Genomic DNA, 13993 nt, shown 5'->3' on the forward strand with positions numbered 1-13993 from the left:
CCACTTCATTTCATACTTTTCACCAAACTAATCCTTCCTCCTATTGCATCGATGTACACCCTCACATATACCATATGTGTATAAATATTACATTAACCTGTAGAATATGCTGGCCTATTTTTATTAGTGAATTCTTATTTCTGTCCAAATATACCCAGACAAGTTGTTTAACTGAGCAGTCAGTGTGACTAGTGCTACCTTTTTATAGTGGTATTATTTGTTTCATCTGCTTCTTGGTCCATATCATGCTGGCAAAGAGTCTATATCCATCCACTCAAGTACTTAACAAATGTCTGGATGGATAGATGGACAAGTAAATATTATTATTGCAAGTGTAACTGTCCATTAATGTTGAGGAACATGCTTGAAGTCATCTCTCCTTATGGGTCTCTCTAAAAAGGAATTCAAGATCATTGAGATCCACCACATCAATAAATGCTGTATGAAGAAATAAGTAGAGCATATACTGCCTAAAAAAGGGAACACTCTTCTTCCTCTGCTTCTCTGGGGTGATGTCATATCTGTAGGTTCAGTTCCAGTTACTTCGGGAGATATGAGAGAACTGGACAGGGTTATTGCAGGTCTCTGCAGCTGAACGTTCCAGTAGTAAGCTAGTCTAACCGGTTGCCAAGAACGTGAATTGGAATGGCAGTCCCAGCCCCAGTAAAATTGTCTTGGCCTCCTTTGAAGTAAAAATAAAACCCAGAACTGCAGCTAATCCTTGAATGCTCAGAAACTACTCTAAGGCTAACTTCCTACTATTAAGTGATAACCTGACAAAATTTCAAGCCCAGATAAACCCTAAGAATATTACTGCCTACACAGAGCTATTGAAAGAAACCCTATACAAGCATGTTAATAGCTTCATAGGGACAGCTGCACCCACCAGGAAGAAGTACAGGACTAACTCAGGAAAAAACAAGCCACCCTGGTAGAAACACAACGCCGGGGTCTATATCACATAGTCAAACTGCAATAAGTCCGACTGTGAATATTGAACCCGGAAGTTCGAAATGCAATAATTTCAAATGCACAGAACAGCGATTTTTTTCCCAGGGGAAAAAAATCACTGTTCCGGTACAAAACCAAAAAAAACACACACACTTCAAACTGTTCCTTATGTGGGGGGCTGTGCCCTCCCCCCACAACCCCTAGTTAAATATACCAACTCTGAGATCGCACTACAGTGGAGGAAATAGCACAGCCGTGGAAACGGCTCACCAATTTTTTTCCCTGGGGAAAAAAATCTGTGTTCCGTGGCTTCACTATTTTCACATTTCAGACTTCCCAGTTCGATGTTACAGCATTCGGACACCTGTGCATTCAAACTCCTAATATAGACCCACAACGCCATTAGGCTGTATAACAGAAGGCAGAAAATCATAGCAAAAATTGAGAGGTGTAGTGCCAACAGGACACAAGCTCTCTTATCAAACTAAGAAAACAACTCAGAGGGGAAAGTCTACCAAAGCCAAATTTGGCATCCCAGGCCAAGGACAACCACAAGACATTCTTTAGCTATGTCTGCAACAAAAAAAGGCAGTACACAGTTGTGTGTGGAACTCATTGTTAATGGAGTGACTTATACTGAGCCAGAAGACATAGCAAACCTAATTGCAAATTCAGCTCTAACTTTACACTCTCTCCACTTCTCCACATGAACCTTCCCTCGAGAAATACCATCTACAGTAACTTCTCATACTATCAGTAGGGAACAGGTCTTTAATGCTCTCTCCAAGGCCAAGAACACTGAAAAGGTGGGTCCAGACAGTATGCCAGGATGCTTTTTAAATAGCATGACCTATCAGGGCTAATGGAATTGCTGTTGAAAAATATCCTCCAAACAGGCTTCCTGCCTTAGAAATAAAGAACAGCAGGAGTTATCCCTTTGCACAAAGATGGATCATCTGCTGACCCTGGAAACTACAGACCCATAAGTCTCAGCAGTCTCTTATGCAATGCCATGGAAACAATTGTCATGGAAATGATTAATAATGACATTGGAAATCTCCAGACACTGAACCTTACCCAATTTGGTTTCATCAAGGGCAGGTCATTCCTACTCAGCCTGGTGGACTTCTTTGTGAAGGTCACCAAACTAATGGATAAGGGCAAAATGGTTCACACTGCCTACCTTAACCTGGCCTGGCCAAGGCATTTAACACAATACTCCACTTGAGCATTGTTGACAAACTTGAAGTTAGGTATAAACCTTGTCACCCAGTGGATAATCAGCTGGCTCATAGACAAGACCCAGGAAGTTAAAATTTGGGAGTCTACCTCTACAGAGAGGTCTGTCACAAGTGGAGTCCCTCAAGGGTCAGTACTGGGACTGCTCCTTTTTATCATTTACTTCTCTGAAATCAAAGCCAAAGTTAAGGGCCTCTGTCTGACTAAATTTGCAAATGATTGCAAATTAGCAGTCATAGAATCCCAACTAACACAAATGTTCTTCAGGAAGGACTTACACAGACAAAAACTTGTCAGAGCCATGGACTAAAACTGATTGCCAGGAAATGCATAATAGTGTCCTTCAGGAAATTATTCACCCATGGTAACTATCATATTGCTACCCCCCCCCCCCCACAAGAGTTGACCCAGTAGTCGGGGAATTGGAGACACACACAGCCAGTATTCTAACATTTGACCATCATGTGTCTACAGTAGTGAGAAAATAGGTCTATGTTGTTCAACTTGGAAAAAAGTGGTATGGCATCTAGGTCCATGGAGGACATTGTTCCACTGAATTTGGTATTCTTCAGACCGGTCATTGAGTACAATGCCTCCTTTGGTATATACCTGACCAGGCGCAGCCAACAATTGGCATGCCCACAGAGATTCCTCTCTAAAGGAATACAGGACATAAGAAACATGTGCTAGACTGCCTCAAGGCCCTATCCCTGTATTCTGTCTCCTACAGACTGTTATGGAGAGCTATGCCTGGCATACAAAACATTGTCAAACCCCACCCTGAAAGATCTCCTGCATATCCATAAAACAAACAGCACCAGAATTACTTGTTCCAAAGACTTAAACCATGCATGTAATATTTATAGGACCTACTGAAGAAACAGATTTGTATCCCAGAGACTACAACTTCTCTGGAACATTCTCCCCATCCATGTGAAGAAGAGTTTCTCCCTAACCCAGTTCAAGTAAAACTTAGACAATTGGATGGGGAATAGAAAATTCAACCCTGGTCTGACACCTATGTCTCTAATGAACACTGTCAGCCTGTAGAAGGTTCATTTCCCAGGCCCTCACTTGTAAATGTTTCATCTCCCAAGCCCCTGCTTATACATATAAAGGGTACCAGAATTTGTCAGAGATTTGGGATGCATTAAAAAGGCACTAATGGTTGTTAGCCTAGTACAAACATTTCATCCCACAAACCTAAACCAATGCTGGGCTGTCTTGCTCAAAAAAGAGGGATACTAACAAAAGAGATGGTTAATAAAGATATTGTTCCTACAAAAAGCACAATTACGGTTTGTGTGGTAGTTTCAAGTTCTAAGAATAAAAATGTGAAAACTGGGTTTTACTTTCTAAACACAAGAGAAGGGTTTGCAGTAATAAAATGAGAATCTTTTGAATGTATGAAGACCTTCATTGCAGTCCTAGGAATTGCAATTGAATATGAGGGAGGTACGACACCTTGTGACTTCAGAGCAAGGTGGGATGCACTAAGCACCTCAATGAGAGAGTGGCTAACTGGAATTGGTAGATTCTAGCTCTCAACTAATCAGGGACAAATTTCAACAGAATCAGGGACAAATCCAGAAAAAATCAGGGACAATCAGGGACACTTTTAAAATATTAGTGCTACTTACTTGAAACTTTGACAGAATCAGATAAGATGAATTAATGTGCATTTTCTGAAGTAAAAGAAGTCTAGAACTCTTAATTATTGTCATTATTCATTAAGTGTAATTCACCACCTTTCCTCCAAAAGTTACCAGTTTTAGGAGGGATTAAGAGGGACAGAGCTAAAGTTCGAGTCAAAATTAGGGGCATTCTTGAAAATCAGGGACACTTGAGAGGTAGTGGCAGGTCAATGATTGCTTACCTGAAATTAAGCCAAAGCTGGGGTCAGTCACTTTCATCCACAGACTGCCTCATCATCCACTGATTCTATCCACTTTGCTAACTATATATACCTTAGATGTCCAATTACTGTCAACAGGGTAGACTTTTGATAAGACGGAGCATTAGACATAAGACGCCATGGGCTTACTGCCCAACATTCCACCCCACAGTACCCCCTGATATTCCTATTCCAAATCCATATGGTGTAGGGAGGACCTATCCTGACATCCATACACCATATGGATTTGTGTTTCTGTGTAATTGTTTTGTCCATCCTTTCAACATACTCTAAGTGGTCAGTCTGCATGATAATAAATTTAGAGGAAGTATTTAACATTAAAGAGGGACTTGAGTGATGGGTACACCAGAATCCATGGGGTTTCAGATATTCTACAGTGCATTTTGGTTCAATGTTGTTAAAAATCAAGATATTCAGTTTTTTTTTCAAAGAAGGAATGAGTTTTGTCCAAAGTTGAAGATAATGTTCAAAGCTGACAAAAATAATACGTTCCAACACATGGGGGGACTCTATGACTCTTTACTCTCTCCACCCCATGGTCACCTTCTATGTAGTCCTCTAATGTTGGATTTGGATGAAAGTGAAAGAATAAATGGTCATAGTCCTGTATTCCCATTTGATTTTGCTTTACATATATCCAGCGTATCTTCTCAAGTCTACTGCCAAGAGATGGCCACCTTTTATGTTTTGAAGATAGATTGGAATTAAAGCAAAAGAACAAATGGCCACAAAAATATATTTCTACTTATTGCTGTTAGACGTGTATGTTTCTCTCTGTTCCATCCTCGTAAATAGATTTATTCAAGAAAATTATGTACCCATTATCTGGAAAAAGTGATTAATTATTCCCTTACACAATGGAGGAGATTATACTGACTTCTGTAATTACCACCATATATTTCTTTCTTTCCCCATAAACTTTTCAAGGATTTTTAATTATGAAGTCCCAACTTTTTGAACACTTAATAGATGACAACATCCTTTCCTCTGACAAGCATGGCTTTAAGCCACACCACAGTTCTTAATTTCACCCAGCATATCAACCTTCACAGGGGACTCATTTTGTGTACTTTGTCTCCATGTTTTCATGTTTGAGTTATTGATGTTTCATTATTATACTATGTGTATGTGCATGTATGTGTGTGTGTACCCCACAAAATGCAACAACTTAAATATTATGAGGAAAAAGTAAAAAATATTGAGCACAGAAGTGTATTCCATATGGCTGGATCAGGATGACAGCACACTGCCCTAAACCAAATAACACTGACCTTCTAAGCTCACTTCTAATGTTTGATTGTGAGGAAATAATAAACACACTATCTCTAGCTCCCACACATGCTCTGGTGACTTTCTCTGCTCACCTCTGTGCACCGATGATTTTAGACTAGATCAGACCTGAGGCTGAGGCCCCCTACAAAGCCTGTCTCCCATTCTCATTATACAGCTAGGATCTTGGAGCTTAGTTTTCTCAGAAGCTCTGAGTATCTAGCTGTGTGATGCATTTTATGCCTTCGTTTTGAAAAATAGTTATCTGTTAACTGTTCTTTTTTACTATTAGCTACATGTGGTATGTATAACCCCAGCAATATTGCATCCATAAATAAAAATCAGTGATTTTTTTCCATATATGCACACACATACTGACACTAGTCATGATAAGCCAGGTGTTCCAGAAAATGAGCACACACGTGCACTCACATGCACACACACACACACACTTTCACATTGCATGCTTACCTACAAGCAAATTGGAGAAATGCCAGTTCATTTATGGTGAATCTTTGTGGAGCTGTAGGAAGCAAAAACAGTAACATAAAACCTACACAAATGCAAAGGATATGTGAGTTCCACACAAGAACCACTTCCAAGTTGTGAGATTTACTATGCTAGTGGTTATTTGCTTTCACACACATGCCACCTAGATGACTAAAGGTAACCATTTATTCTGAACAATGCTGATGTTTGACTGTAATAGAAAGTGAGCAAATCATGCCTAACGTATTGCTTTTAGATGCAGTGGATCAGTCCCTCCCCAAAATAAGCAGTAGCAATGATCTAACTACAGAACAGTTTGCACTGACTTCAGCAAATACAATAGGTTGTGTCACTGCTCCTAACACACCAGATTAGTGACTGATTATCTATGATCACACACCTGCAAGGATAAGTTGCTTCAATCCACAGATGTCCTTCATAGCCATCACAGATCTAGTTTATTGACTTTATACACCTCAGATGTCTGATTATACTGTCCATTTTAAATCACAAAGTATTCCAATTTGCTTAATTCTGATGCACACTAGTTTTGCAAAGGCAGATTAAACCCATTGCTGTGATGAAGTTAACAGTTATTAGTCCTCTTCATCCAGAGAGACCCAGTATCCAACAGTTCTAGTCACTTTCTTGGCTGGTTTCAACTCAGATGTCTGATTATGGTGAAATGGCAACCATGATGTACTTAAACATTGTTTCACATTAATAGTAGACAAAGTAAAATATTCCAACTTGTTTCACACAAATGCATGCTAGTCCTGCAAAACCATAATTATTATTTGGCTTAGGCAAATGACAGCTGGATCACTCATTTTCATTCACAGGTCCTATAAGAACTGTAGTTGGATCAACTGGCATTCTGGACATTTTCCAGACTGATGCCCCCAAACCAAAAGTTAATAAACTTGAGAAACAAAGATTAAAAAAAAATAAAAACTTTGGAACTATAGAAGTATAACAGAGTTCTACTAATAACTCTCTCTCAAATTTACTGACATCTAAAGGGCATTCTTTAAAAAAAAAGTCAGGATATCTGCCACATCATCTTAAATGAATGCCAATACTGCACTTGTGCATAATCAGCAAATTATCTGAGGTACCAGTTTTGCCTGCTTATGGCTTGTTCGTGGGACAGCTGCCCCCCCCCCTTAACCCACCCCAGGTATGACAGTTGCCCCTGTAGCCAGCAATTATCATGATGTAGTTGGCTGTGCACTCCTCAAATGTATGATTGTTACTGTGTCAATTTTTTTATTATATTTCATTTTTGTTTCACACAAACAGTAGGCACAGTGCATTGTTTTAGACTGATAAAGAGAGATATACATAGTCCTGAAAAGTCAGATTAAATAAGAGTGTTTAAGATGACCAAATAAAAATGTTAGTAATTTTAATCCACAGCCAGGCACTAAATGTGTTGACTGTGTATGCTTGAGATGACTGAGACTAATAAAATAAAAATAAAATAACATCCACAATGATTTGTTTCAACCCTCCTACACACACACACATGCCTGTACACAAATGTGTTTACAAATTATGACCACAGGTCACTTTTACTGTATACATTGCAGATACCTGATTGTAACTGAATGAATAAATACACAAATCCACACCAATGTATATAATGTATTTTAGTTCACTTCTGTGAGATGCATTGAGAGAATCCATTGAAATTCTTAACATACATGGATTTGTGTCCATATGTGTGCATCTGAGTCTGTTTGTGCATTGACAATGGAATTAGATCACTCACAGTACTATTTCATTCAGAAATAAAGTTACTCAATCAAAAATTCTCCTTTGAATGTGAATCTTCATCATATATCTTTGTTATTTCAATATCGAGACAGGTTGCCTCAACCCTCTGATGTCATCAACAAAACATTTATAAAATTTAAGGGCTTCATTTAAATATCTAATTTCACCACCAGAATAGTTAGAGAGTTTTTCTCATCTAGACATCACAAGCTTGGCATAGCTGTTGGCAACAGGTGTGCCCATTGCTACGCCTGATATTTGATGGAAATATTCATCGTTGAACATAAACATGTTACTATTGAACACTACATGCAACATTGTGCAAAGGGTTGAAATCTTATTAGTAGAAAGCCTGCCATGATGGGATAATAATTCCCTTACATATTGTATACCTAAATCAATAGGAACAGCCATAAACGGGGACGTAATGTCCAAAGTAACTAAAATTGCATTTTCCATATTCATATTATTCTTACCTTTTAACAGAGGAATATTAAATCTTTAGAAATGTTTGTGGACCATTTATGAAAATCTACTGAATTTCTTCAGTTTGATTTAAAATATTCTAGTAGTTATAGTAATTTGTTGGACATTAATAGAGCTAACCAACCAATGAAATTGAACTTAAACCAGGAAAAAAGTGAAGCAAAAACCTTTCCGGTCCAAAGTTAACTCTTGTTGTTTTTGTCGACTATTAAAACTTTTTGTTGGAATTTTGAACTGCATTGGACTGTCATTCAACGAATTGCCTGGTTTGCAACACGTTAGCTGGATTGTTGGCTTGAAAATTAACTTGTTTTATTCTTTATCATCAGTCCTTGTCGTTTGGACCGGAAAGGTTTTTGCTTCACATTAATAGAGCTATTATAGATAGTGAGCTTTAGACCTCTATTCATAGAAAGTATGTTCAGGCCAAAAGATATGTATCCAATATTAGTACGCACCCCATGCATGTTTATAATAATGTTGTCAAAAGCCAGTTTTTGAGAGCAAGTAGGCTAAATACCACCGGAAGTGGCTTTGTTACTGAACCCAACACTATGACTAATTATTTTTATATCAGAATTTATAATAAAACCATGATTAGCACTAACAGAGAATTAGTAACCTCACAAAGAGATGGCCCTATATGTTGAGTAATAATTTGACTGCGCCAGAATAATGCATCAGATACAACTAGGAAATTGGGTTATATTACTAAATTCAATAGATGCACACCACAAATTAAATCTATTATAAGAAAAAAAATTGGAGCATTTTGGAATCCGACCCTAAAGTAAAGAAAATTGTAGGTGACTGTTCATGTTTTATTTTTAAGAAAGAGAAAAATTTGAAGCAACTTTTATGTTATAAAGATCTTTACCAAGAAAGACATTTTACATCAAATAAAAAAGTGACTGCCATGTCAAAATTGGTCCTTTTGTAGGTATATTAATTTGGGAACTGAATTTATATATACATCCTGTTTCAAAGAAAATGTTTTGTTTTATGACTTTTGTAACTTGTTCAAGTGAGAATGTTATATACCTTGCTAATTGTGAGAAATGCAGTTGTTTCTATGTTGGGAAGACCAATCAGAAATTGAAAAAGCGTATAGCTTCCCATCTATCAGAAATCAGAAGAAGAGTAGAAACCAATGCATTATATAAGCATATGACAGTTTCTGGCCATGATCACACTTTTAAGCTTAGAGTTTTACAAAAAGTATATTTAGGTGTATGTGGTGGTGACCTGGTTACTAGGACAGAATTGATTGAAGAAATGAATCCATCTATATTCAGAGAGGACAAACTACATTTACTTAATGTAAAAAAAAATATAACGTTAAATCACTTTTGAAAGAAAAAGTTTTATCTAGGTATTCATGTGTATTTTATATATATATAAATTAGTAGGCTACTATTATTCATTACTTATTTTCTTCATATAATTTTTATTCGGTCATGTGATTTTATAAAGCACTAAGTCATGTGTTTGTGACAACTACTTTGATAAGCTGGATTTGGTTTTAAATAGGAAGTGAAAGTTTTTTAATTGCAACACTGATGACCAGTCCTGAGTTGCTTGAAAGCTTTGTTTTCTAATAAACATATTCTAATGGTTGGACCAGTGGCTTATTAATTTTAATAACCATAAATCTAACAAGGCTGCAGTGCCTGATGGTTTTACGGTGGAAGTTTACAAGTCCTTTAACCAGAAAATATCTAAAGTGCTAGTATACCTTTTTAACTACACAATAGAAAACTCCATTATGGATCCTCATTTTAAATCCTCTAGAACTATTTTTATCTTTAGAGAAAGTGCTGATGTAAAAGACCCGGTGAGTTACAGGTCTATCTCTTTGATTAATGTAGCAGTTAAAATCTTCACCACAATTCTAGCTGACTGAGTAAAATCTTTTATCTCAAAAATATTCTCTCTGTCCCTGTAAAATGACACCAAGGAGGTGAAGGCACTGACTGCTAAACCAAAATATGCTACCCATGGCAGCCTCCTTTCAAGCCATTTTGGGGTATAACAAATTAGAAAATAACCACCACTTACTTGGAGACATTAGTAATACAGAAAGGTTCAAGATATGCTGAAAAATACTTTTTTTTCCACTTTTTGGGTGTGGTTCTCCTTTAAAGTCAGACAGTAATGCCTGGCAATAGAATTTCACATTTTCTTACTCATATGGGTATGCTGCTGACATTTTACTTGTTACAGTCTCAAGATTTTGCTCGCTCTCTCACACACACACACACACACACACACACACACACACACACACACACACACACACACACACCCACACACACAGAGTCCAAGACAAGCTTCACAGCAGCTTAATATGCTGCCATGAAGCAGTGGGTTTGTTTTTCAGTGGGCATTACTGTACATTAGCACATTGCCAGAAAATGTTTGTTCTCAAATAAGGGTGTTGATGTACAGGTTCCCTAGTCTCTAACTTAGCATAGAATTAATGCAGTGTAGAGCTTGAAACTTCCCAAAACCTGGAGTACAATATATTTCATCTGACATACAGCAAGACACAGAAATACACACACCCACAAATAAACATAACAAATCTAAATAGACAGATGTATACATATACACAAGTAAAATTTTACCTAAAAGTTATAATTTCTTTAGGATAGAGCACATTTCCATTAAGAACAGTATTAGAATTAATTTCACTTATAAAATTTCTGCTGCATTTGTTGACTTTTTGTTGTGCATAACACATAAGCATAATACAGACAAAACAGCATGTTTGCTGCATTTAGTGCAGTTAGCCTTGCTTCTTTGAACACTTGTTTACCTGATTTGTCTCATAACTGGGTGCTTTTTGTCCATAATTGGAATGTTCTCCCTATATTTTAAAACTTCCTTCTGAAGTCTACAAGATTTCAAACACATGCTGTCAAATTGATTGAAGACATTAAACTGTCCGTAATTGTGTATAGACATATGTGCACCATGCAGTGGTCTTGGCTGACCATCTGGATCATGGTGTTTGTACTAGTTACTTGCTGAGATGGACCCTATCCTCCCACCAGCTCTGAATCTGAAAATGAATATCTAGTATAAGCATAATGTATACATGTGTACTTTTTATATATTTTGGACTTTTTATAATTGTGTGTTCAGGGATTTATTACAGCAATACTGTTTTGCAGGATATGGCATTAGTAGAAAGAAAGTTTTTTTGCCTCTAATGATGGTGCATTGAACGTATGCAGTTTTTTGAAGATGAATGTACTATTATGACTTATCGCTCTCAAGGGGCTGAATATAGTACTTTTAAAGAGCAGAACTATTTTCTTTATCACCAACTCCTTCTTTTTCCTACTTACAGGAAAGTGTTGATCTGGGAGAGATCATGTTTTCTCTGTGCTATTTGCCCACAGCTGGCCGTCTGACTTTGACTGTTATCAAATGCAGAAACCTCAAAGCTATGGATATCACTGGATATTCAGGTATGATGTCGATCTTTTCAACATTTCAGTACTATGGAAGAGGGTAACTCTTTTGCACAGTTCTCCAAGTGATGGCATCAGCATGTATCCTAAATGTGTTAAAAATGAGATTTTGATAATTATAAGAAAACATGTAAGTGTATTTTAAGTTGCAAATTGGTTCATATATTTATAGGGAAGTACTAGTCTTAACTGCCCATGTGGGCCATTTAAGCCTAGTCAGTTTCCCTTTTTGAGCTTGAAATAAGCTATCCCATTTGGTTAAAGATTGGTCGTACCCATCCTGTGTTCAGTGATTATATACTACCCCTAATGATAATAACTAGGATCATACCAAAGGTAAATTGAGGGGGACCCATGCATGGGATAAAGCACCTGGGAGCTGCAGATGTCGATTAATAGTACAGGGGGCAGTCCTAGGCTAATTTTTCTATTTCCCATCCATAGAGCTATGTTTCACTTGAATATGGGCAGGAATGAACTTTGTTTTATGTGCATGGGGACTCTGTTCTGCAGCAGTGATATCCTCTGCAAGATATACCTGTCCCTCCAAACAATTTTGCTGATGATGTTCATCGTGTTTCACTGTTGCAGTTATGACTGTAGGGTTCTCCCCTGCTGGCAGGCAGCCCTCGGTCGGCCAGAATCCCAAAGTCTGGGTCCGGCGTCGGCTGTTCAACCATGCTCCCTGACGTCAGAGCACCAGGAGTACAAAGCTGACAGCCGACACCATCTTTTCCAGTCTTTCTTGCCGTGCGGTGATAGCAGTTCGCAAGTGCCGGTCGGCTGACTCCTGATGATTTTTTCTGATAAACTTCAGTCTGAAGATTTTCTTCTCCACTCAAAGCTAAGTACCCCGTTGGGGAAACTTTTTTCTTGCTCCACTCCGATGTCAGAAAAAGTTAATAATTGTATTTCATGTGGGAAGCAAATATCTCATAAGGATTTTCATTCTTACTGTATTCCTTGCTTAGGCCCTGACCACGACGTAGCTAGTTGTCGGTTTTGTGCTAGATTCAATCAACGTACAATTAAGCGAAGGTACGATTTTGCTTTTCATTACTTCGGTAGGCGCTTTAACTACAAAATGTCGTCGGATATGGTTCCGGCTACCAGAGTTCACAAACATCGCAAGGATAAAGACAGGCCTCCGAGGTCCAAATCTGGTGATAGCGCACAAGCGGAGCCAGCTTCAGGTTCGGCCTTCGTCAGTGAGGTGCTTTTGCAGCCCCTGTCGTCGGCCATTTCAGAACCGATGGCCGAAACGGACTCTCATGAGGAGCCAACCAGGCCTTTAAATATTTCTATTGCAGGACCTTCGGACAATGCTCCTTCGGATGGGTCCGGAGCCACTGTGCAGGTACCGGCTTCTGAAGGGGTTTTCAGGCCTACTCAGCTTCTAATAAAGGCAAACCAAAGACAAAGGCAAAGACTCCTTCTAAATCAAAGACTGCAACACAGGCCTCTTCTGAACCGGCTCCCAAGTCACAGAAACAGTTACTCAAGATGGCGGAGGATTTACTTACTATGATTAGGGGTTCACATGCCCCTCCAGATAAAAGGCCAAGACAGGATGTTTATTATGATTCCTCTGATCAGGCTTCTGTTTCCTCAGTTTCTTCTTCTGACCAGGAATATTCTTTCCCTCCTTATGAGGATTCTGATGCTGAGGAAATCCATTCCTTCAGCTTCTCCCCCTGAGGATTTCTCTTTTGGGGAAACTTTGCATGAAATGAGGGAACATTTCCACTGGGAAGGACAGGAGTATTCGGAATCTAAGAAAAGACTGAGGGATTTTCTTCTTCTTCCCCAACATAGACCCCTGGCTATTCCTCCTGTTTTGGATATTGTGGATGATGCCTTTTCGGAGCCTAACTTAACCCCTGACTCTCTTCCTCCTGCTCCTGTTAAGCCTGATAGATATTACAGGGTTCCTGATTCCCACCAGTTTTTATACAAGAACCCTTCTGCTGACCCTGAAACCATTTCTCAGGGTCCTAAGGGAGTTAAGGCCGCTTCTGCCAAAAATCCCATTCCTACTGAAAAGGATTCTCGATCCTTAGAAAGATGGGGCAAAAAAGTGTACACTTCTGCTACTTTGTCCATTAGGGCTTTAAACTGTCAGTTTCATATGCTGAAATGCCAGCAATTTCTCTTGTATGTTTTAAAACGAAAGCTTACTTCCATTTCTGCCTGTGCAGATGATAAGGAATTACATGACTTATTGCATGCCACTGAACAAGTTGGGAAGCATGGTTTACACTATGGATTTGATGCCTTGGAGGCTTCTTGTAGGGCTGCTGCCTCCGGCACAGTCATTAGAAGGCATGCATGGCTAAAGGAACAAAATTTGCCTGAACAAGTAAAGGCTAAATTATTGGATGCTCCT

The 13993-nt window shown here is 38.5% G+C and overlaps 1 protein-coding gene across 1 annotated transcript in view; it reads left to right on the plus strand.

Annotated features, from left to right (window-relative positions):
- The window catches only part of SYT6 (synaptotagmin 6), a 1631223-nt gene that overhangs the window by 1378180 nt on the left and 239050 nt on the right, over positions 1–13993 (plus strand). Inside the window, exon 4 of the mRNA XM_044076454.1 lies at positions 11484–11604. Coding sequence (XP_043932389.1) covers positions 11484–11604 — 121 coding nt within the window. The remainder of the gene's footprint in view (positions 1–11483; positions 11605–13993) is intronic.

The sequence above is a fragment of the Protopterus annectens genome, chromosome 7.part0, assembly GCF_019279795.1.
Source record: "Protopterus annectens isolate FY-2018-M chromosome 7.part0, PAN1.0, whole genome shotgun sequence".
NCBI classification, from domain to species: Eukaryota; Metazoa; Chordata; order Ceratodontiformes; family Protopteridae; genus Protopterus; species Protopterus annectens.